Raw genomic sequence first — 24,849 nt, forward strand, 5'->3', positions numbered from 1 at the left:
CCCAGGATGTCCTAATCAGAATGTGACTTCAGTTTGGGATCTAATGGAAGGCATGGCCATGGGTGAAGGGGAGGACCAGGGAACTCTGGTGTATTGAATGGCAGTAGTAAAAAGAAGTAGAATTCTTTCCCCCTACTTTTTCAGGAAGTAGTTGAGATGTTTAAAGAAAAGAAACATCCCCCTAGAGAGCACCATGAATACGTAATAGAAGCTATATTTTGTTTCATGCAGCTCAAAGAAAATGAACGGCACGCTGGACCACCCAGACCAACCAGATCTTGATGCTATCAAGATGTTTGTGGGCCAGGTTCCGAGGACCTGGTCTGAGAAGGACTTGAGGGAACTCTTTGAACAGTATGGTGCTGTCTATGAAATCAATGTCCTAAGGGATAGGAGCCAAAACCCCCCTCAGAGCAAAGGTAAGGGCTTTGGGTTTTATAGGTAATTTCTGTCAGTGTGCTTGCTATCATTGCCAGAATGCTCCTCTGATCACATTCTAAAGGGAGGAACTATGTCCTTTTATAGTAGTTATATCTTCCAGCCCAAACACATTTAATGGCATAAAAATAAAAAGTTAAGGTGACATCATGAGGATAATTTGTAAATTGGATTATAGGTGGTCCTTTGCGAGAGCTCTGAATTCAAGAGACAGACTCATGAGTGTGTGTGTGTGTGTGTGTGTGTCTTTTTAATGTGAGTGTCTCTTGATCTTGGGAATGGAATGACAAAGTTGAAATAAACCAACCACATAAGGTTTTCTTTGGTGTTTTGGCTAGACTAAGCTGAAAGAAAAAGACTGTCCACACCATACCTGTGGATTTCTGTTAGTGTTACAGAGGCCTTGCAGAATGGCTTAGCAACCAGGAGGGACCTGTTTGTAGGTAACCTGTTTGTTGTAGCCTACAAGATGAATGGAAGAAAGGCTGAGCTACTTGCAGAAATACCTACCAAAGTAGAAGCTTTATGGAAACAACGGTAGAAAAGCCATTAGCTTTGCCCTGTACACGCACATATAATATTCTTTTCCAAATAATCTATTTCATAATAATTTTCTGTGGAAGCTGTTCTACATTGCAGATGTAAGCAAGCAGGATTGTTATGTTTGAAGCCAGTTTAATAACAGAGGATCTAGAAGCAGAGAAATTATTTTCCTTTTCTGGCATAATTAACCAAAAATATAAAGTATTATAGTTTCTGAAAATGACTGGCGATGTAATCACTGCATAGTGATTTAGAATCCTAAAATTGCACTGATTTTGAAAGGAATCAGTATTGTATCTCCTGGGACTAGGAGTCCATATTTACAAGACAAACTTCTCCCCTCCTATCCCTAATAAAGATACAAAGCACAAAATCTGCAGATCTCCTCAGTCAGGGCCATGTGCTGTTAGAAGCTTAATTATATTTGATGAAAACCAAGGGTCCAAAAAAAGATATTAAGTGTTTCTTGCTCTTTCGTCATTTTATAATTTAATAAATGGTAATTATGTTTGAAGCATATGGTAGAAATTGGCTACAATGTAAGGAGTGATTTATTCTGAGAAAGAATGAGTTCCTGGTAGACTACAAGCCACAAGAGTGCAGGGCCCGTCTCTTTTGTTTGTTCCTGAATGTCTTACCCCACATAACCTGGTGCTCCAACTAGGGTGGGTTGAATGGCATGGTACAATGACATTTGTAAGGGAAGTTATCTTTCCCAGAGAAGTTAGAGGAGCAGCTAAAGAATTTTAGTAGAACTCAGAGACTATAACGATAAAGAAAATGCATAGAAAGTAATGTAGGGTTTTTTCTGCTTCTCCCCCCCCACAGGAGGGGGATTGCTAATTTTAATAAGTTTAGCCTTCTCTTTGAAGTTCCAGTATGTCCATGGAGGAGGGAGTACTCTAGGGATTATCTGCTTTCAAAGGAGTTTGATTTGGTGAAATTTTATTTATTGCAGGGTGCTGTTTTGTTACATTTTACACTCGCAAAGCTGCATTAGAAGCGCAGAATGCTCTTCACAACATGAAGGTCCTCCCAGGGGTAAGAAAGCTCCTACTAGTAAGTGGAACTGTGGTGGTTTCAAATATGGAACATACTTATGCATGTCACGCACACACTGAAAACCATTTTGGGGAAAAGGTGACTGCCCGAGGGATTGATATAAAGGAGGGCATAAAGGGAACATTTCAAAGAAGATAGGCTGAAAGTGGTTTAGTTCTCTCTTAGCCAAGGGAATTTTGACTTCCTGATTCAGATTCTGTCTATTTTGATATTTTAGGAAGAAATGATCATGAGGCAGATGTGAGGTCAGAGAAAACTCTTAAGGCTCTAGTTTCGGTATTTCCTTTAGAGTCCTCGTTTATATTTCTGAATACCTTCAGTGGGTACAATGATAATATGTGTGTGTTTTCCTTTTTAGATGCATCATCCTATACAGATGAAGCCTGCCGACAGTGAGAAGAACAATGGTAAGCAAGTGTGTAAAGCCCTCCCCTTATAAGGTTTCTTCTAGTTTACTGTTCGTTCTGATGGCATCTGGATTCTATTTGCTTTAAGCAATTGTTTTTAAGATTTTATTAATTTATTTGACAGAGAGAGACACAGCGAGAGAGGGAACACAAGCAGGGGAAGTGGGAGAGGGAGAAGCAGGCCTCCTGCCAAGCAGGGAGCCTGATGTGGGGCTCGATCCCAGGACCCTGGGATCATGACCTGAGCCGAAGGCAGATGCTTAACGACTGAGCCACCCAGGCGCCCCTGTTTCTGTTTTTTTTTTTTTTTTAATTGACATCTAAGTGACAAAATACTAAATTTGTCTCAGGTGTGGAACATAATGATTCGGGACTTGTATATATTAGAAATGATCACCCATGATAAGTCTAGTTAGTATCTGTCACCATACAAAGTTCTAAAAACTTTTGATGAGAATTTTTAAGATCTACTTTCTAAGCACCTTTTAAATATGCAGTATAGTACTATTAACTGGTAAGTTTGTACATTTTGATCCTTTTCGCCCTTTTTGCCCACTTCCTTATGCTCGACCTCTGGCAACCCCCAGTCCTGTTCTGTGTATCTGTGAACTTCGTGGGTGGGGGGTGGGTTTGTTTGTTCATTTGTTTTTTAAGGTTTTACATGTGAGATCAGACAGTATGTTTCTCTGTCTGAATTCTTTCACTCAGCATAACGCCTGCAGGGTCCTTCCTTCTGTGTTGTCACAATGGCAAGATTCCGTTCTTCTTTATGGCTGAATAATATCCGAGGTGTGTGTATGTGTGTACCCCACATTTTCTTTATCTGTTATCTGTCAGTGGACACTTAGGTGGTTTCTGTCTCTTGGCTATTGAAAATAATGCTTCAGGGCGCCTGGGTGGCTCAGTTGGTTAAGCGACTGCCTTCGGCTCAGATCATGATCCCAGGCTCCTGGGATCGAGTCCCGCATCGGGCTCCCTGCTCAGCAGGGAGTCTGCTTCTCCCTCTGACCCTCCCCCCTCTCATGCTCTCTCTCTCTCAAATAAATAAATAAATAAAATCTTAAAAAAAAATGCTGCAGTTAACATGGGTGTGCAGCTTTTCTTCTTTTTTTAAGATTTTATTTTTACGTAATATCTACACCCAATATGGAACTCGAACTCAAAACCCCAAGATCGAGAGTCGCACACTCCACTGACTCAGCCAGCCAGGCGCCCTGAGTGTGCAGCTTTTGGAGTTAGTGTTTTCATTTTCATCAGATAAATACCCAGAAGTGGAATTGCTGGATCATATGGTTAGCTCTCTTTAATTTTTTGAGACCCTCCATATTTATTTTTACAGTAGCTGCAACCAGTTTATATTTCCACCAGCAGTACACAAGGGCTCTCTTCTTCACATTCTCACCAACTCTTGTTATTTCTTGTCTTTTTGATTATAGCCATTCTGACAGGTGTGAGGTGATACCTTATTGTGGTTTTGATTTGCATTTCCCTGATAATTAGTGATGTTGAGCATCTTTTCGTATACCTGGTGGCCGTCTGTATGTCTTTGGAAAAATATCTGTTTACATCCTCAGCCCGTCTTTTAACCAGGTGTTTTGTTTCATTTGCTGTTGAGTTGTATGAGTCTTTATTTTGTTTTATTATTTATTTATTTATTTTAATCTTTATGTTCCTTTATTGGAGCAAGATTCCTGACCAGTATACAGATGTATTACTAAACAAGACCTGTGGAGAGATTACATACTATCCATCTAGACAGGTTTTCATTACACTTTGCCTATTGATGGAATAGTTCCGTTTATAAAGTTTTATACATCAGAAAGCTTTGAATTTTGACCAGACTGTCCATTAATTCATCTCTGAAAAAGTTAAGTGGTATTTAATTTTAGCTACTATAATTTACAGCATTAAAAAGCTTATGCATTAGGCAGCTTCCCAAAATGGTATTCTGTGCCCAATGGTATTCTGTGCCCAATGGCATTTAGCAGAGCAGGGCCCGGCATCTCACCCGGATTCACACAGACAGGCCTCGCTGGAGAGCTATATGCTAAGTAGCTAGTACTTTGAGACAAAAGTACTCCTGAGTTTCTTACCACCAATATGGACTTCTTACTCTGAGAGCCTGTCTTCTTGGCCACATTTCATAGTACCAATGAAGACATGCCAGTAACTGCCTTGTGTGTAACTTGGCATTAGAGCACCAGGTCTGTCTGATGGTGGTGGCAGGCACTATTATTATATCCAGGTAAATAAAGGCCCATTTTTAAAAATGCCAATTTGAGACACAAATCAAGGGCACAACATAATCAGAACTGAGTTTTGAGCAATCTGGTATCCTGATGGATATGAAGATTTCAGAAACTGACCACAGATTGTACCCACTGTGGCTCCTAGCTTTGGAGACATTACTACATTGATTCAGATCCCTTTCTCAGTCCACACAGCCCTGAGGTCACCCTGCAAAGTGCGTATCAAAAAATATGGAGTCAGGGTGACAAAGTTTGACAATACGTTATACAAGTCATACTTGGAAAATCATATTAAATAAATATACCTGTTCTGAGAGAAAAGCTCCAGATCCTTTTTGTACACATTTAGTTTCATTGTAACAAAGCAGCTTGTACACTTTTAATGTTTAAAACAACATCATCTTTCCTTTCCAGTGAAACAAAAAGAAAATTTAAAAATAAACAGGAACAAAATTATAATAGAGAATGTCAATTCCAAATAAGGTCCTACAGGTTCTGCTGATTCTCCCATCAAGTGGCAGGGCTCAAGTCATCATTAGTAGAGAGTTTTATTTTAGAAGTGTCATCTTAAACTGCAAGGATGTCCGTTAAACATCACAATTAAACATGCCAAAGGAGAAGCCATGTCACAATGCCCACTTAACCCACCCAAACATCTCAAACCCACCCTTTGCTGTCCTCCTATAACCCCATTTTTTAAAGTTTTTTTTTCTGTTTTTTAAACAAGAGAGAGTAGATAGGTACATGTTGGTAAATGCTAACTGTCCATATTCACGTAGAGACACAGTGTAATCTCTGAGCCCAATATACAGAGAAAGGAAAAAAGCTAGAATTCTGTGCACTACTACACAGGGGTCTAGCACCCTCCAGCTTCCAGCAGAGCTAAGGGAGCAGAAGGTTTTTCTTTTTTCCCACAGAGCATGGTGGTGTTGATTCCATAAAGTTTTTTGAGACAGGAAGGGATAAAAATGAATTTGGAACAGAAAGGGGTAGAGATTCTTTTCCCACTGTATTCTGCTCAAGGTATTTCCCCCCAAAATAAGTTGAGAACCATGATATAAAAGGAGAGAAAAGAGACTTCAAAAAACAGGGCGAATGAGCACAAGAGGAGGGAAAAAAAAACAACTGTAACTTGCTCCCAGGGACTGACGAAAATTAAAAAAGGAAGGTTGGAATCCATCAGCGTTCCATTAGTTGTCTTCTCCTATATCCTCCTTGCCTTCCTCCCGCTCATCATCACCTTAATCTTCTTCACCTTCATCCTCATCTCCTCCTTCACCGATATCTTCCAATCCTTCTTATTCTTCATCGTCGTCATCATCATCTTCCGCTTCTTCATCATCCATATCGGGAACCAAGTAGTACTCTAACGGATTTGGCCAAATACCATCTTTGATGACCCCTCCTGACTCATCTGCACCTGCATCAGAATGGTCCGTAAACCAGGTGAAGAAGCTCTCTGGTTCCTCATGCTGTCTCTTCCTGCTGGCTTTATTCTGTGTTTGACTTGAACGTTTCGTCAAATACGAGTCTTTATTTTAGATATTAACCTCTTACCAGATAAATGATTTACAAATATTTTCTCCTATTCAGTAGGTTGCCTTTGCATTTTGTTGGTGGTTTTCTTTGTAGAAGCTTTTTAGTTTGATATAGTCTCACTTGTTTATTTTTGCTTTTGTTGTCTTTGTTCTTGGGAGTCAGATCCAAAAAATCATCTCTAAGATCCATATTAAGGAGCTTTACTACTTACGTTTTTAGGAGTTCTATGGTTTCAGGTCTTATAGGTTTTATGGTTTCAAGTCTAAGCCATTTTGAGTATGAAGTAAGATAGTAGTCCAGTGCACTAAGTAATCTATCATCTAGATTTTTCTTGTTGGGGCACCTGGGTGGCTCAGCTGGTTCAGCATCTGCCTTCAGCTCAGGTCATGATCTCAGGGTTCTGGGATTGAGCCCTGCATCAGGCTCCTTCCTCACTAGGGAGTCTGCTTCTCCCTCTCACTGTCCCTCTGTGCTTGCTTGCACTCTCTCTCTCACTGTCTCTCTCTTAAAAAAATTAAGATTTTATTTATTTTAGAGAGAGAGGAAGAGTGAAACAGAATGAGCGGGGGGAGGGGCAGAGGGAGAGGGAGAAGCAGACTCTGCTGAGCAGAGAGCCTGATGTGGGGCTTAATCCCAAGACCCTGGGATCATGACCTGAGCTGAAGGCAGATGCTTAACTGAGCCACCCCAGGCGCCCCTAAATAAAATCTTTTAAAAAATAGTTTTTTTCTTTAAATATGGTAAATAATAGGTAAACAGTATAAGAACATTTTAGAGTAATCTAGGATGTCTTTGATCAGTATGATTTCTTCTGGACAGAAATGGGGGTGGGAGGATGGACAAGTTAAGGAGGAGAACATGGTCCTCGAGAGAATAATCAGAAAAGGAAAGTGACAGGCTCACTGAAAGGTGTTGTGTTTCTCTTGTCGTATCAATTAAATGTGAAAACTCATCTTTTGGTACAGTAGTACTGCTAGTAAGAACAAACATCACCAAGTGCTAGGCATGTGCTTTGCATGTAATACCTACAGCTACTTTTGAAATAAACTCGTTTATCCCTATTCATCAGAGGTGACAGCCGTGGAATGGTTAAGTAACTTTCACAAGCTCACAGAACTACAATATGTCATCTAAATGCTTCCAATTTTAATCTTAAGGTACAATTGATTATAAGAGGAGGTGCTAAATGATGAAAAAATGCTTATCTTGAATCCAAGTAATATGGTCTAGAGGCATAGAGCCAGGATTCAAACATAGTCTGACTCTAGAGTCTGTGCTACACGATCTCTTGTAGTAACGTTCAAGCCTTTTGTGTTTTACTCTCTTAGCAGTGGAAGACAGGAAGCTGTTTATTGGTATGATTTCCAAGAAGTGCACTGAAAATGACATCCGAGTCATGTTCTCTTCATTTGGACAGATTGAAGAATGCCGGATATTACGGGGACCTGATGGCCTGAGCCGAGGTGGGTACATTTTTGGCTTTTAAAGGTATTTAAATTTGGAGTCTCTTTTAGTTGGACCAGTGGAAACCAGTGTTCCCTAGCCAACATGGCCTTGTCATGATGGAGAGGTTGGGCTTGGTGTTGTAAATCTAGGTCCCATCATGGCTCCTCCTACCAGTTGATTCCTTTAGAATCGTCCCAACCCCCTAAGGAGTCTACATTCTACACTTCAGTTTCATGTGTTAAAATTTTCTCTCTTTGTGCTTGGAGAGGTCCTTAATGCCAAAATGGAACACTTTCTTCTCAAGAGGAACTAGAGGACTGTGATTCCTCCTTTATCCCCTTATCATGTTACTTACTTTCCTATTGTGCTTCCCTGTTTTTTCATGAAAGCACTTAGCACTGTTACGATGTATCTGTCTCCTCCACTAGATCGTAAACCCCCTGAAGGCAGGAACCATAACTGTATTGCTAGCATAGTACTTGGCACATAGTAGGTGCTCAGTAAATGTCTATCAGGTAATTAATAAGCAAATGAATGAATGAGTTATTGACACTTCTCTTACCAGGTTGTGCATTTGTGACTTTTACAACAAGAGCCATGGCACAGACGGCTATCAAGGCAATGCACCAAGCACAGACCATGGAGGTAGGGAGCAGATGAATGAAAGGGAAAGTTCCTTAGCCTGAGAGTACTAGGACAAGTTGGCCATCAAAGCTCTGCAGCATGTACAGCATCCGATTGCCCTAAAGGTTAAGCAGGCTAAACATCTTAAAGTTAAAAAAATGATGCTCTCTTGAAGTTAACATATTAGAAGTAGCCATTTTAAATTTGTCTTTTGCCACTTGTGTCTATCAGGAAGAGAGTCATTTTGGCAGTGAATGAAATTAGAATGCATCCTGTGTGTCACTACAAAGGATTTTTTCTTTCACCCAGAAGGAGGAATTTGACCCTTTGGCTTTGGTGTTTTCGTAGGGTTGCTCATCTCCCATGGTGGTAAAATTTGCTGATACGCAGAAGGACAAAGAACAGAAGAGAATGGCCCAGCAGCTCCAGCAGCAGATGCAGCAAATCAGCGCAGCATCTGTGTGGGGAAACCTTGCTGGTCTAAATACTCTTGGACCCCAGTATTTAGCAGTGAGTCTTTGTGGTTTGCTTTCTGCAGACTGTGCAAGCTCCCAGCTGTTTCTTCTTGTGCTGTCCCTAGCTAATAGACACAATGGCATTTACGACTTTAACGTGTCGGGGGTTTTTTTGTAAAACTTCAGGCAATGCAATATTCTTGTAAGTTACGTTAGTGTATCTGTCTCACCATCTCTCTTTCTCTTTTCTCTCTCATCACACATCTTGGGTTATATCTTGAGACTTCCACTACTATTAAAGTGAAATCCTGATTTCCTGATACAAAGATTTAGAAAGATCTCATATGTCCCTGTCCCTTTAGTTTTTTTAAAAGAAAATCTTGAGGGAATCTTAATACCTTAATACCAAATACCTTTCTCCATTTCTTTTTCCCAGATGCAGAAGGCTTCTTTAAAATCCTAGTTGAGTCTTCCCTGAAGAGTATGATAAATGTTTCTTCCCACCCGCTGAGAGGTCAAGATATTGATACAGACATTATTAAATGAGTATTACAGGTGTATATTTGAGTTTACTACATTGTAAATAGATCCTTTAATTTGATCTCTCTTTTGTTGAGTTTGAGTCATGTAGTCCAAAGGCTCCAGTTTGTTATTTAGATTTACTAGATCTACAATATATATTATAGGGGATCACCACTGCTTTAACCCTTGAAAGAATAGCAGACGGTACAAGACACTTAAAACTGTCTCATCTGTGAAGCTATCACCGAAGGAAAATCAGTGCTGAAACCATTAGATTTGTATGGATAGTCCCAGAAATACACACATAAGAATAAGTATAGTCCTTCACTCCTCATCCTTTAAAACATTGTTCTATATAGAAACAGAAGAAAGGCAATGATTTCTGTCCTTCGGTACTGAGTTTTGGCTAATTTGACACCAAATATGGCCTTCATATTTCTAAAACGTTAGAAGAAATCCCAGTTTTCCAGCTAGTAGTTCTCCGAAGTAAAAAAATGTAGATGGGGGGCGCTTGGGTGGCTCAGTTGGTTAAGTGTCTGCCTTCTGCTCAGGTCATGATCCTGGAGTCCCAGGATCGAGTCCCGCATACGGCTCCCTGCTCAGCGGGGAGTCTGCTTCTCCCTCTGACCCTCCTCCCTCTCATGCTCTCTCTCATTCTCTCTCTCTCAGATAAATAAATCTTAAAGATCATCACATATTTAAAAAAAATGTAGATGGTTGATATATCTCAACAGATTAAAACGTTTCTTAGTGCTAGAACATTGCTTATATAGTTCAGAAAATTCAGGAAGATTTTATTTTGGTCTTTTGCCAAAATGATAATATGTTGAAAATGATCTCCATGATAAGCATTTGCTTTTCTTAGTTTTGAAGCTCTTTTTAGGGAAGACTCCCCTTTTTATTGCCATTGACATATCCAGCAGTGCATGATGGTATTTGTTGAGACCTGAAAGTCTCTTTGTTTTAGTTAGACATGATCCCTGCCCTCAGAGCTGTTCTCATTTAGGGAGGAAATGAAGGTGCCAAGTACAGTATGCACAGTCCACCAGTTGGAATTGAGCACATTGCCCGAGGTATTTCAGACAAAAATAAAGACGTGGGTGTATAAATGGTACATTATCATTAATTGTGAGGTTCTTTCTGGAATAGGTGGACTTGAACCTGATCTCTTTTGGACTAGAGCAATGGTTCTTAATCTTTGTGGGGTGTGGACCCCTCTGAGAGGCTGATAAAAATTATGTGCATGCACATTTTTTCATTCTGTATCGGAGGTTTGTGGACCTCCTGAAACCTATGTGGACTAAAGAGGTTCATGATGACAGGGGAACCAGGTCAGGTGTTTATGGGAATGAGCAGCAGGTTGAATAAAGGATACAGAAACAGGAATATCAGTTGTCCATAAGGAAAAGTGATTGGCTTTGAATGGAGCAAAGGTTTTCAGCAGGTTTATTAGACGCAGATTATTATATGCTAAGATAGTGAATAAGGTCACAAAGATCCATAAGCTCATGGACAGGCCCTCTTGTTTTGTTAAGGAACAACCATTGAAAGGGAATACACACTGAACTGATCTATCAGTCTGTCAATCATTTGGTCATCTGCAACAGTAGAGACCGATTTGGGGGGGAGGAGATAAATGGGGCTGGATGGGTGTGTGGAGAGTGTGGGAAGACTGATTAGTCATGGGTCTATTGTGACCAGCAAAGAAGGACTCCAAGAAAGAAAGACTCTGAAATGGTTAGATTTGATATTTAAAATAGTTGTGTGAGGTAGAAATTGAAAATTTAGACGGAAACAATCACAAAATAAGATGTGTGGCCCGAACTAAGGAGAACTTGGGAGAGAGGAACTAGAAGTGGCGGTCATCCATGTGTGGATGCTCATTGCAGTGGATTGCATAGCTGCTTGGGTTGAGCTTAGTTCTCTGCTCTCCTCCTGTCCTCTGCTGTGCTGCCCTCTGTTGCCCAGGGACTTGAGCCTGGCTCAGTACTCAGTGAACATAACTGTCTCCTGGGGCAGGGCTTTAGCCGTGTCGTATTGTCCTGTGCTGTCATAAGCCTCATGTTTCTGTTGTGTTGGCTTGGGTTCTTGTCTTCAACTCTCTTCTCTCTGGGGGCCTCTGCACTCTCGCTTTGCTGTGCTGTAGAGTTATCCCAGATGCAGAACCAGCCCTCACTCTCACTCTTGTTCTGTTTTTTGGTGTAATGTCTAGCTTTATTTGCAGCTCCTTCAGCAGACTGCCTCCTCTGGGAACCTCAGCACCCTGAGCGGCCTCCACCCGATGGGAGGTAAGTGTTTCACTGCTGTGGAGGAGCGGCAGCAACCAGGCCACGAGGCTCAGCCAACAGCAGTCTGAGAGTTTTGCACCGTTTGTACAGAAAACAGATGTTTTCCCACCCGTTTCATAAACCCAACGTGAGATGAACATCCCAGGACTCAACTGCCTTGTCTCTGGAAGGTGGCTCTTTTAGTTGCTATACAAGATTGCTCTGGGGTTGTCTGATGCTCTCCACCCCTTTAACTGTTGAGGAGGAAGATGGAGAAGAGCTCTTTGCACAAGTAGACTATCTGAAGACATTTTGATAAGGAGAAAATTGCAGGAACTCTTTATTTCCCCAATAAAGTGATTTTTCCAGTGACTCTTTGAAGCCTAAGACAGCATTCATGCAAATGTCTTACCAGAAACTGCTAGAATCTAGGCAGTTAGTTTACCTCTGTGTCTTACACATGTTATTTCTTAGGTGAATTACCTTTTGTTGCTGTTAATGTGCACGGAAAACTTAATTGACAAATACCTAAGTTATGACAAAAGATGGGGCTCCACAGACAAACTTGAAGGTGGGGCTGTCAAACAAGTTAGTGGAGTTGGGGAGCGAAGCATTTCCAGTGCCCCCTGCCGCTGTCCCTTCTGCCGTGGATTAAATGCCCGTGCTCAGCAGGTGCATTTGAGAAAGGGGTAGTCTTAAGTGAACTGCATTTTGCTATATGAGAAACTTTGATAGGGGTTCACTTTGGCTCAAGGACTTGGAGTTTGCTATGTTTTTGGAAATTTGCTAGATTGTAAATCTGTGTTGTAGTTCAGTTTTATTCTCACTAGCTCTCCCCCCAACCACCACCACCCATCTGCTTTTCCATCATCTAATGAGTGGTTTGCAGCACACTGTCAGTGCAGTTCAGATTTCTTGCTCCTTTTAACTGTTGCTTGGAGGTTTTTTTCCCTTGGTGTTTTTCTCTCCTCCTCCTAATGAGTAATCTGCTATTCAAGTGGTGGTTTTTCTTTAGTCTTTCTCCTATTCCTTTTCTCACGTGCATCCTCCTCTGTCATTATCCCCCTTGGTCACCTGGATCCTGCTGCGTTTTCTGCCTGTCCACCTCCATTGGAAAGAGCAAATCCCCTATAAAGTACGAGTGAGGGGCTCGGATGCAGTTCCATTCTGTGCCACAAGTTTTGTCATTTGTTGTTCTCTTGGACACCTGGCTTTGTGGTGGACCACAGACCTTACCCTGTCTTGGTTTCCTCATTGCCAGTCCCTTCTATGAATATTCACTTGGGGTGGCATGCTATTGGATTGGATATCTTCTCTTGAGGCAGTGATGTCAGGTTTCTTAATGAGTGATATCTGAATCTTTTTTAGAGCCTTGTAGTGTTGCTTGTAAGGCTTACCTAGAATAGTTCCTCTTTGGAACCAGCCTTCACCAGTGTGTGCTGTCATTGATGGAACGGATACAAGGAACCTTTATGTGCTGGCTGATCTCTTGCTTTGGATGTTGCAGGGTTAAATGCAATGCAGTTACAGAATTTGGCTGCTCTAGCTGCTGCAGCTAGTGCAGCTCAGAACACACCAAGTGGTACCAATGCTCTCACTACATCCAGCAGTCCCCTCAGCGTACTCACCAGTTCAGGTAAGTGTGTTATTGGAACCAACATGCCCTTGTGTGCCTTGGGCAGAATCCCCAGAGAGGGGTCTGTCATTCTAGAGAGTAGTTAACATCTATTTCCAAAGGGGTCAGACTATGAACAGTTAATTTTCAAATGTCACCTTCTGACTTAAGAGAAATCTCATAATTTTTAGTTTGTTATAACTGTCATTTGACTTTATGTCCTGCAGCAACAGTAATCGGAATCTGAAAACCTTTTTACTAAGAGAATACTTGAGTAGTATCAGTCTTGTGCTTTGGTTCCTGTTGACATGCGAAGCAAGGAATGCTTGACTTTAACACCCGGGTTTCTGATCACAGGGTCCTCACCGAGCTCCAGCAGCAGCAGCTCTGTCAACCCCATCGCCTCCCTGGGAGCCCTGCAGACATTAGCTGGAGCAACAGCGGGTCTCAATGTCAGCTCTTTGGCAGGTGAGGGACAGCCCCTGGATGTCATCAGGCCATTCGTTGTGCAGGTAGCACATTTTAAACAACCGTGGTAGGTCACCATTAGAATGAACAGGGTGGCCTGGTAAAGTTAGAAATAATCATGGCATTTCAAGTTAGACCTGAGTTAAATCCCACCTCTGCCCCTTAACTAGCTGTAACATAATACCACCTAAGGTCATTTTCTCATCTGCGGAGTGGGAAAAGAACACTTTGAAGGTTGTTAAGTAAATGAGAACATAGGTAAAGTGCTGAGCACATGGCTTAGTACAGTGTCAGGCATGTAGAATGTGTTTAAATATTAGCTGCTATTTTGATGATAGGGTTTACCCACATCTTGTCCTAGACCACACACACCCCTTTTAGCACCCAAACCTGAGATGCTTATTTTACCACGTTCCAACTCTGTGTGAGAAAGTGACAGAAAAGTCAGAAGATGGAGCAGGTCATGTGTAAGTGGTATCACTTCCTGCATAGGTTGGAAAAAGGTAATGGGGAGAGCCACAGGTGGGTGTGGCATTTTTAATGTTCCCATGAGCGATAAGGCCTGGTGAGTGTCCTGAGATCTGACCAGTCAGATGGGTGGTCCTTCTCAGGGAGAAGCTGAGAGAGAGCAAAAAGGGAGAACTCTGGAGTTTGTTTTTGGTGCCACTCGAGTCTTTCCAATATGGTAATCCCGGTCTTCCCCACCACCAAGGGATGGCTGCTTTAAATGGTGGCCTAGGGAGCAGTGGCCTTTCCAACGGCACCGGGAGCACCATGGAGGCCCTCACACAGGCCTACTCGGGAATCCAGCAATATGCTGCTGCAGCGCTCCCCACTCTGTACAACCAGAACCTGTTGACACAGCAGAGTATTGGTGCTGCTGGAAGCCAGAAGGAAGGTGAGTAGAGAAGGGAGGCTGCAGTTAGGGACTGGGAGGACGGGGGATCACTCTACCTGCAGCAGAGGTGAGGCAGGGCAAAGGCCCAAGAGGACCAGTCAGGCGGTCAGACCCATGCTTTTCTTTGCACTGTCCAAGGTAGACTGATAAGCTCTGTAAACTATACTCTGCTTTTGGAATGTTCTCTGGATGTGGCTCAGATCAGAACCTCTGTTTACCCTCCTGTGATCAGGCTGCAGGTTTTATTTTTTTATTTTATTTTTTAAAGATTTTATTTATTTGACAGAGAGACAGAGAGGGAGCACAAGCAGGGGGAGGGGAAGTGGGAGAGGGAGAAGCAGGCTTCCCGCTGAGCAGGGAGCCCGATGCGGGGCTCGATCCCAGGACCCCGGGACCATGACCTGAGCCGAAGGCAGATGCTTAACGACTGAGCCACGCAGGCACTCCCAGGCTGCAGGTTTTAGATGAAGAAGCATACTGACCTTACTGTTTGACAGCATTTCACAGTCTTTTGTTGTTGTTGTTAAGAAGTCGTCTTTGTGGATTACAGATTTGTCAGAGGATGTTTTCTGTCTGGGTGTCCCTTTTAAGCTCTGTTATTTGGCATTTTCCTCATTTTTTGATCTCCATTTTTCCTAATTGAGGACACACTGAAGAGGATGGGACAGAAAGAGTTATGGCCCATGTGTTGGTGAATTGGGAAGTGTGTGCTTTGACATAAATAATATTAAATGCAGGGGAGACTTTCTAGGCAGAAAGAGGCCTGACAGTGGTTTGCATGAATACAGAGTCCTGCTGACACCTCAGTGCTCGTAGTTGACTGGATTTCTGTGGCCAGAAGCTGGCAAGGTTTAAGCACTAATGTGGGGGAAAGACACGTATCCTCTCTTGCCACAGCAGCAAGGACTCCTGGTATTGTGCATCCTCACCTGCTCTGTTCTGTTCCCTAGGATGTGGTAGTAGGGGAACTGAAAGAACTGTGGAGACAGACAGTAAAGCAGGAAAGGCATGAGGTGTTCCACATGATGCTCTGAGGACTGATGAATGGGAATGAGGGATGGAGGGCTGGAGAGTGACAGAGGCACAGCATTTTGTGTAGAATGGTCAGAGGTCTCTAATTTCACATCTAAGCAGAGCCCAGAGGAAGTAAGGAAGCAAGCCATGCCTAAATCTAGAGGAAGAAGAGTAATGGGAGCAGAGGAGCACCAACTGCAAAGGCCCTGAGGAAGCACTGTTCTGTAATGTGTTTGGTAGCAGCAGGGAGGCCTGGTGGCTGGAGAATGGCTGGACTGCAATTGTAATAAGACTTCTTTGGTTAGAAAGTCATTGAGCATAAGTGGTTGGAAAAAGAAAGCATATTCTATTTTGAGCTCAGTGTTAGTCATAGGCACTTTTTATTTATTTATTTATTTTTAAGATTTATTTATTTGACAGAGAGAGACACAGTGAGAGAGGGAACAGAAGCAGGGGGAGTGGGAGAGGGAGAAGCAGGCTTCCCGCGGAGCAGGGAGCTCGATGCGGGACTCGATTCCAGGACCCTGGGATCATGACCTGAGCCAAAGGCAGACGCTTAACGACTGAGCCATCCAGGCGCCCCCATAGGCACTTTTTAAAACGTAATTTCTTTTTATTGAGGTGTACTTTACATATGGTAAAATTCACCCTTTTGGGAATATATAGCTCTGTGAGCTTTAATGAATGCATATAGTCATGGAACCACATTCACAGATGAAGAATGTTTCCATCACCCCCAGAAATTCCCTCATGTCTCTTTGCAGTCATTCCCTGTCCCCACCGCCTGCCTTGCAACTGCCAGTCTCTTTGCTGTCCCAGTAGTTTCTAGCACAGTTTTGAAACCTGTTTTGTTTGTAATCTCTTTCTACCTCTTTTTCTGTGTTTCTGTACAAGCCTTAGTCTCCGGTTTTGCGCCACACACAAGTCTGCCTACTTTGTTGTCCTAGCACTCACTCCTCCCATAAGGTCTAATTCTGATACCCCTCAATGGGAAGGAGTCTGTTCCAGTGATTGCTCTTAAGTTTCCTGTTTTGTATTTGGAGAATCTTTAGTTCTCCAAATGAATCTGTTTGTTGCGATACAGACAGGTTTTGTTTTTTGTTTTTTAAGATTTATTTATTTATTTGAGAGCGGGGGGGCGGGCGGAGAGAGAGGAAGGGCAAAGGGAGGGAATCCTTAAGCAGACTCCTGGAGCAGTGCGGGGCTCGATCCCAGGACCCTGAGATCATGACCCGAGCCAAAATCGAGAGTTGGCTGCCTAACTGACTAAGCCACCCAGGTGCCCCAGGATACAGACAGTTTTAACGCAGGTAGAAATGAGAAACAGTGGTACTAGGGTGGGGGCGGGTGGAGCGGGGGCAAGCTTGACACTGATGCCTTTTCAATCAATGGGTATTTTGAAGGTCCAGAGGGAGCCAACCTGTTCATCTACCACCTGCCCCAGGAGTTTGGAGATCAGGACCTGCTGCAGATGTTTATGCCCTTTGGGAATGTCGTGTCTGCCAAGGTTTTCATAGACAAGCAGACAAACCTGAGCAAGTGTTTTGGTATGTTGGCTTCTCTTCTGGTGTTGGGAGAGTTAAGTGTCGTTACCACTGAGAATGAGAAGGGGCTGATAGCAGGAAGAACTGGGTTTGAGTTTGGGTTACTGTTTAACTCAACTTTGGGCAGACATCATGACCTCTTGTTGAGCCTCAGTTTTTTCGTTTCTGTAGCAGGGTGGTGGGTTTCTACCCACACTGTTGTTCCAGAGGTTAAAAAATAATAATAATGTATGGAAACAGCTTGGTCAAAAAACTTAAAAGTGCCATGTAGATGTCAAGTGGCACAGTCGGGAACCTAACCTATCTCATGTGATGTAATCCCCGGATTGCTTGTCCCTGCTGAGAAATTTGGGATATCAGACTGTGCTCGCTCACAAGGTATCTTCTGTGTAAGGAGGACCCAGAATCTCCTTGTCTCACCATGCCCCTCCCCCTGTGTTCTGCTTGGACACGCAGGTTTTGTAAGTTACGACAATCCTGTTTCGGCTCAAGCTGCCATCCAGTCCATGAACGGCTTTCAGATTGGCATGAAGCGGCTTAAAGTGCAGCTCAAACGTTCGAAGAATGACAGCAAGCCCTACTGAGCGTGCTCCCCTCTGAGACTGGAGTGAGAGGGTCTTCTGGTAAGTGGGGGAGGAGCACCCTTAATGATTCGAAGCCCTAAGGCTGTGTGTTGACAGCCCTGGACCCTGACCCCCGCCACTCTGCAGGCACAGCTTTGCCCTGAAGACTCGGCTACTGCCTTCTGTGGGAGTTTCGCTTCGTACAGAGGACGAGTTTGTGCTTTGGTTTCCAGTGTTTTACTTTGGAGTTTAGGTGCCATATCCTAAGTTTTTTTCTTTATTTAAAGTTTGCTGTGTTTGTAACCAGTGTGTGTTGAGAAGGACCAACATCAAACCGCCCTGGGGGAGGAGGGGGAATGGAGAAACATTAAAAAAAGAAGATGAGAGCTTTCCTCAACCTACCCCAAGAGAGAGGACTGAGTGAAACCAAAAACTGACCCCAGAATCTACCTTAGTGCAAGAGTGGGTGAAATAACTGGCGCCCAAGAGCCTTGGGGGGCGGAGGCAGGGCTGCCTTTGGAGGTGAGGAGAGTTGACCCACACCCAGCGGCCCCGGGAGCTGGAGGCTGGAGCACCTCCCTCACTGCCTGCTGAGTTCTTGCCACCTATTTTGCAAGATTTCTGCTCCACTTTCCCAAGAAGGGGATGACAGTTCTCTGGGAATAAAGCACCTGTTAAATTAGCCTCACATATGCAAAAAGCAGGGAGACGTCCCCCATTACCAGCTTTTCCAGCCATCCATTGGTGTTGGATTGGCTCTGCCTGGCTGGTGGCTGGCTGTTAGGAAGAAGCAGCCAGTCAGGTCGTTTTTAGTTTATTTCAAGACCACATGGCCCATTTCTAACAGGTTCCTTTAAACAAGGCCTCTAGGGAAGACACTGTCTGGTTTCCTTCTGTGTAGTTGACCACAGCAGAGAGTGTCATTTCCATCCTGAGGCACAGTTTTTTCTTGAGGGTAAATCCAAGAGGGGCTTATAGTATCTAGCTGAAGGGGGCACCTCTCCTGAGCAGAGTAATTGAAAGCCATCGAGTTAGGGGAGGAGGAGCCTGCTTCTTGGTGTACCTGAATCAGAAGGTCTCTTTAAGCCAGAGTGCTGCATTGGTCAGTGGCCAGCACTAACTACTTAAAAAGATGAGAAATCTACGCTTGCCTCCCTGGTTGAGGGGTCCCAGATGTAGTATTCCCCCCGAGGCAGGCCCCTCTTCTAACCACTCCAGCCCCTTCTGCTCTTGGGGACACAGGAGACAACAGGACGTTTACAGCCTCCATATGGATTTAGTGTTCATTTACCTCAGTATTACCATGTTCATTTTTGTCCTCGTGCTTACAGTTAGCTCCCTGCTGCCTCCCACAGGTCTTACTCCAGCCCTTGCCTGTGACCCACACAGCCTCTGGGCCCTGCCTCAGCTCCAAGAAATGCTGTGGGGGTGGAGAGCCAGAAAGGACGTGCTGTTGGGAATGTGCATCTGGGCAGAGGTAGCCCTGTTGGGATCTGACTCTTAGCCAAGGCCTGGGACTGGGTCCCTGGGATCTTCAACCTCACAAACATCAGTCCTGACCCCTAGCAGCAGAGATGAGATTCAAGGGGTTGGTTTGGTATTAAGTCAGATTGGGGTGGGGGGGCGGCTCTTTCCTTGTCATGCTGTCCGTTTGGGTCACAGACAGGGATTGACCATCTTGCTGTTGTACAGGTAGTTTGGTGGTGTTGGATTATCCCATTGAAGCAGGGACAGCTGTTCCCTTCTCATAGTGATATCTTGGGTTTGTTGTCCTCTAAGAGACGTGAAACATACTTCTTAAGCTGAACCACGTAAACTTGAATTCCGCGCACTGGGAGAAATGTGTCCTGTGTTTCAAGGATAAAACTGTTCCAAAGGCTTCCAGGGTCATGATGGGATTTTTTAAATAAATGCAAAAAATAAAAATAAAAAAGAAAAAAGAAAAAAAGAAAAAAATGCTAGGTTGGGGAGGCGCTGTTCTGAATCCCAACCGGCTGGAACCAAGAATGTCGTTTCTATTTTTATAGAAGTTTTATACAGCTCCTGGGTGGAGAATATTTATTACCTAAATTATATCTCTGGAAAAGGCCAGGATTTTGTAGAATCCAGAATGTGATTGTTGTACACACAGGGTGCTGTGTATGATTGAAACTACTGACTCTCTGTGGCCCGTTTGCAGCCCAGCTAATAATCTGCCAGAGGGGAAGGAGTTAATGCTGTGAATTGGCAGAGGAGAGAGCTGTGCTCCCCAGGGTGCTGCCGGTGCTGCCATAGCTGACCTTCTGTTCCGTCTTCCTCCTTGGCCATCGCGGGGTTTTCCAAAGCCCAGAACTCCACTCCCTTCCTACACTCTCTCCCCTCCCCCTCCTCCCCCATTTCACTATTATTTGTCCTGGGCTCTGGGACCTTATGAAACGCCTTTTCGAATAACATGAAAGGCAAAGGTGCAATCAGCCTGCCTTTGCTAGCAGACCCAGAGGTTCCATATCTGCTTGTGGGGTTCTCTTTTCTAAAAGGGGCGTGTACCACAGCAGGGCCCTGGGCTGCCTTAGCGGCCAGCTGGTGAGACCAGGCACTTCTCTCTGCTCTCCTCCCCCTCCCCGGTGAGTGCGCATAGTAGCACTGCCCTTGAGCACAGTTCTCTCCCCAGGCCAAAGATGGTTTGTGAAGAAGCTGCTCCCCTACAAGTCTCATGGTGTGGAAGGGTTCAGCTCGGAGAGTGGAGACTAGCAGTCAAGTCTTAAGCAATCCTTTTCTGTCGTGTGGGGGTTTCACCTAACATAAATGTGTTTTCTGCCTATAGTTTTGTTTCTTACTGGGTTTCATCATGAAATTGATTTGCCTTGAATGCAGCCAGACATTGTCTCCTGGGTCCCACATGAGTGGCCAGGGCCTGCGTGGAAGCTAAGAGCTTGGATTTCTGGAAACACAAGGCCATCCCCATAGAACTGAGGGGAAATCCTGGCCCTCTCCCCTAGAGAGTTCCCCCCACCCCAGCCATTGTCTTCTACTTTCTCCTGGGTTTGAGGAGGAGAGAGAGGCTGGAGCTCTGTTCCACCAGAGACCTATCTTCTTCTCCCACCACGGACTTGTTTGGGCGCCTCAGGGGAAATCCAAGCCTTAGGTTCCCTTCTGTCTCTGGCACTTGGATGTTTTCTTGGTGTCCTCCATGTCCTTTTTGACTTTTCCCTGTGTCCATTGTTAGCATGTGCAAAAGTTCCTTGTCATTACCCAGCCCCTGCCCCGCCCGCCTCCTCATTTCAGGGCTGTACACAGTGAGTGTTCCTCTTCTCTCTCTCTCTCTGTTTGGATGTATTGCTCTGTGTAACTCAGTGGGTCTCCCTCTTTCTGGTTTGTTTTTTTTTCTAGATTCCTGCCGTTTGTTCATCGTTGTGCCTAAAGCATGTCGATGTGGCGTCAAGTACATCGTCCAAATCCCTGTCTCTTCAGCTTCTCTGATGCTTGAACTCTCACCTTTGACCTTGTGTTGACCTTTGATGCTGACGTGTATTTTTATTATGTTTGTTTCTTTCTTTGTTATTTCTTTTTTCTTTTCCTTTTTTTTTTCTTTTGTGCTGCCAAATTGGTTTTGCTAGAACGACTGCTGAAGGGGAAATATTTAAACTTGCATTTGAATATAAAAAAAAATCTATTTTTCTAGAACTTCATAAGATAACCACTTGATTTTGTGATTCCAATTCTTTGTAACTGTCTTCAGAGCAGCCCTACTAGCACATACCGCGTGGTGTTTGTATTTCTGTGAACACACAGCCAGTCCGTTTCTAGGCTTTGTTTCTCTGTGTGCTTAGTTTTAAAGACAACTTTGAAGTAAACAATGAAATAAAAGATGTCACTAAAACCTTTGAGGCTCCTGAGCACATTTTGCTGATAGTTTGTGGGGCTTGAGGAGACTGCATGTGTTCTTTTGTTTTTCTGAGTTCTCAACTGCAGAAAACACCTGAACCCCCTTTCCTTTTTGACCGCAGGCTGCAGTTTTGGGCCCCAGCCAGCCCTTTTTCTTTTTCTTTTGTGGTTCTTCCCTGGAGTGACCCTGCAGGGAGCCTTCAAGTCCCTCTGGCCCCTTCCCCTCAGCCCCACTGTGCCCACCTCCATGCTTGTTCCTACAGTCTCCACAGCAAAATGTGATGCTTTGATTTTTTGTTTTTGTATTGTTTTGTGTTTTTGTTTTGAATTTTTTCCTTTCCTACTAAGATTATGCCCAGAAAAAACAAGTTTTGCATGTTTCCTGCTGTTTCTTCACACCTTCGTATATATATCACCTTCACCTCTCTGTTTTCTATAGTTTGTGCAAAAACTGACCGATTTAAAAGGGTTTCAAAGAAGCTGTTTTAAATTGTTGCGGGGTTGATTATTTTTTTTCAAGATTGTATTGTTTTATTTTGAAGTGGCAACTTTCTCCTCTATTGCCCTTAGAGCGTTTGCCTGTGCACTTAGACTGTCACCTCATGTGGCCTCCAGGCCTCAGTGGGGCCAGGGGAGGGGGGAGCCCCCCAGGAGGCTGGCTGCTCTGCTCAGAGATGGGTGGGAAGGGGGCCTGGAGAGGCACAAGGAGCAGAGGGTAGAACCCAGAAGGTGGCTGCGGGGGTGGGGGTAGAGGGCGGGCAAGAGGTTTTTAGCGCATTAGGGGTAGTGAGCGCCCCTCAGCCCCGAAGAAGGAGGGTGCTCTTAATCGCTCGGAGGAGGCCATCTGTGCACTAAGCGGCAGTATACCTGCCCGCGCCTCTCCCTAGGTGACAAGCACAATACTACAGTCTTCACACTGTTTACAGCCCTGGCCACCAACTACCCCACACTGGCTCTTCACCACAGCTCTGCTCTTGCTTAGCTAGTGGGGTCGGGGGGAGGGCAGGGATCTCTTTCTTTCTTTTTTAATTGAGTGAAGAGCCAAATAGCTACTGTCCCTGGGTGCCAGGCAAGCCAGTTCCTTGGTTCCCTGAAGGGAACTTGCTCTCCTCTCTTGTGGCACCATCAAGCCTCAGGGTCTTAGGGACTTTTGAGTAAGAATGTGAATGGTGGAGGGAGAGGCCAGAGGAGACAAGAGGTCACAGGATGGATCTGTGGAGGTAAGAGGTTGCAGAGGGAGGAGTTTGTGATGGATTCCACCCAGACCTAAGCTGCTGGTGGGTGGGAGAGCTGGGAAGTAGGATTATCCAGGCAAGGGTGAAGAGGGGGTAGCCGAGGGTACTGGGGAGGGAGGGGGGTGGGGAAGGTAGAAGCACTGTTAGCATCATCCATGCAGGGGTTGATGAAGGGGAAGGGTTCCTAGCAGAACTTCTGCCCTGGACCCACAGGTTGCTTAGTGTTATGCTGGAGGCCACTCTTACTAGGAAGAGAGGGCGGCCAGATGGAGGCCCAGTGTATGGCGGGTTGCTTAATTTCCTGGAAGGGGTGATTGGGTGGAAAGAGGCCAGGAACCCCAGCCTGAGCGAGACTGCCGTGCACCCCACAGTCTGACTGCACAGAGCCGCCTCTGTTGGCAGAAGGCGCTGAGGCTCCCTTTCCTGTGTATTCAGAATCCGTGTTTGCCAATATATTTTGCTTTCAATTCCAAGAGGAGCTCTGGGAAAACCTGTGGATAAAACCAAATGCCAAACGTTGGACGTTGTTTCCTTTTCCTTTTCTCTCTCTGATTGTTTTAATTGTTCTGTGGTGGTTTTAATGGATTTGAGACCCTGGAGCGGCAGCTGCCTTTCTGATTTCCAGCTGCTTTTTGTGAATAATTTAAAAAGAAAAAAAAAAAAAGAAACTTTACATTTTGGAGACAAACCTGTGTGAGTTTTTTATTGGTACAAACGTTGTATTTAACACTAGGGGTTTTGTACAGTTTTTTGCCTTTTCTACTAGAAAACAATGTAAAGTGATTTCACAATGTGAAGAGAAAAAAAATTGCCACTATGACCAAACGCACAGTCTGTTCTGCAGCAACAACGGGATTCAATCAACTCAAAGTCGTGATTCAGCCGTAGAAATGCTTTTCCTTTACCTTGTTTGAGCTTTTCCTTTCTTTCCTGTTTTGATTTGCAAAAGAAAATGTCTTTTTTGTGTGAACTTGTGTTGTACTATGTAGAAAATTATGGATTTTACTTTAATGGTTTAAAAAAAAAAAGGCAAGAAGAGCCTTTGTTGCTTTTCTGACTTGATCACAGTTTGTGTAGTGGATTAAAAAAGAAAAAATTGTTACAAGTTTGGAGCAAGGGAGTATGTGTTTAAAAGGAATCTCCTTCCTTTTTTGTGTGTTTTTCCTTTTGTCCCAATGGGGAACCTAAATCTGTTTTAATTGCACAGACACACGGACAAAAAGTCATTTTGTATCTGCCAAGTGTGGTACCTTCCTTTGTTTATTTGCTATTAAACTGTTTGAGAAGAACTGATGTTGTCTCCAGAGTTGTTATTGACGGTCGGGGCGGTCAGTAGGGTCCTTGGGGCTGGTGCGGGTTGGTGGCATCCCCGAGGAAGGGGTGGGGATCCTGGTAAGGTTTCGGTTTGGTGTGCCAGTTTCATGAAACTGAACTCACCTTAAGGCTCCTGCAAGAACGTAATTTCTCCCAGAAAACTACCTTCCCCGTCATTCTCCATTCTTCTAACAACGTCCCTGCTGACACAAGAGCACCTTCAAACTTTTTTGGCAACCTTCATTTTTGTGCTGCTTCCATTTCTAGCATCGTGGCCGCCACACTGCAGAATTGCCAACTTGTGAGTGCACATCCCTTCTCAGGGCCTTTCATGCTCCACCTGCTTTCCCCCTCATCCTGAGCTCAGAACAAGGTCACAGAAGGGCATTTCTAAGATTGCGTTTACTACTCAAGTAATTGTACATCAGTCTCCAAGTGAATCCCAACATCTGAGCCGCCTCAGGCATCCGAGAACTGCAGGCTCAACACTGGGCTGGGAGTCTTAGAGGCTTGCAACCAGCACATGGGCTGTGAGGTGGGGTGGGGTGGGCCAGGCCTTAACCTCCTCAGAGTCCCTCTCTGTGGGGTGTGTCTGGAGGAGCATTTCTCAGTGGCCGTTGCACTGAGTACTAGCCCAGGAAATGTTCTATGAAGTAAGAGTTCTGAACACAAATGCATTTGTGAATAGTGCTTTCTCGTTTGCTTTCATTAAAAATAAGTTTTTTTTTTTTAAAGATTTATTTATTTATTTGACAGAGAGACAGCAAGAGAGGGAACACAAG

The 24,849-nt window shown here is 44.1% G+C and overlaps 1 protein-coding gene across 11 annotated transcripts in view; it reads left to right on the plus strand.

Moving 5' to 3' along the window:
* CELF1 (CUGBP Elav-like family member 1) overlaps nucleotides 1–24,042 on the plus strand; it is a 77,371-nt gene extending 53,329 nt beyond the window's left edge. For 8 of the 11 annotated variants that reach the window (XM_073904608.1, XM_073904609.1, XM_073904610.1 and 5 more), the window contains 12 exons: nucleotides 232–419; nucleotides 1,940–2,022; nucleotides 2,402–2,450; nucleotides 7,567–7,701; nucleotides 8,250–8,329; nucleotides 8,657–8,818; nucleotides 11,498–11,573; nucleotides 13,060–13,188; nucleotides 13,525–13,635; nucleotides 14,348–14,533; nucleotides 16,951–17,094; nucleotides 17,548–24,042. In XM_073904608.1, coding sequence (XP_073760709.1) covers nucleotides 232–419; nucleotides 1,940–2,022; nucleotides 2,402–2,450; nucleotides 7,567–7,701; nucleotides 8,250–8,329; nucleotides 8,657–8,818; nucleotides 11,498–11,573; nucleotides 13,060–13,188; nucleotides 13,525–13,635; nucleotides 14,348–14,533; nucleotides 16,951–17,094; nucleotides 17,548–17,675 — 1,471 coding nt within the window. In that variant the 3' untranslated portion in view covers nucleotides 17,676–24,042. The remainder of the gene's footprint in view (nucleotides 1–231; nucleotides 420–1,939; nucleotides 2,023–2,401; nucleotides 2,451–7,566; nucleotides 7,702–8,249; nucleotides 8,330–8,656; nucleotides 8,819–11,497; nucleotides 11,574–13,059; nucleotides 13,189–13,524; nucleotides 13,636–14,347; nucleotides 14,534–16,950; nucleotides 17,095–17,547) is intronic. The other 3 variants (XM_073904605.1, XM_073904606.1, XM_073904607.1) reach the window with 3 other exon arrangements.
* The last annotated feature ends 807 nt before the right edge of the window (nucleotides 24,043–24,849 follow it).

The sequence above is a fragment of the Callorhinus ursinus genome, unplaced genomic scaffold (assembly GCF_003265705.2).
Source record: "Callorhinus ursinus isolate GAN/ISIS: 27379988/994484 unplaced genomic scaffold, GSC_fseal_2.0 scaffold21, whole genome shotgun sequence".
NCBI lineage: Eukaryota > Metazoa > Chordata > Mammalia > Carnivora > Otariidae > Callorhinus > Callorhinus ursinus.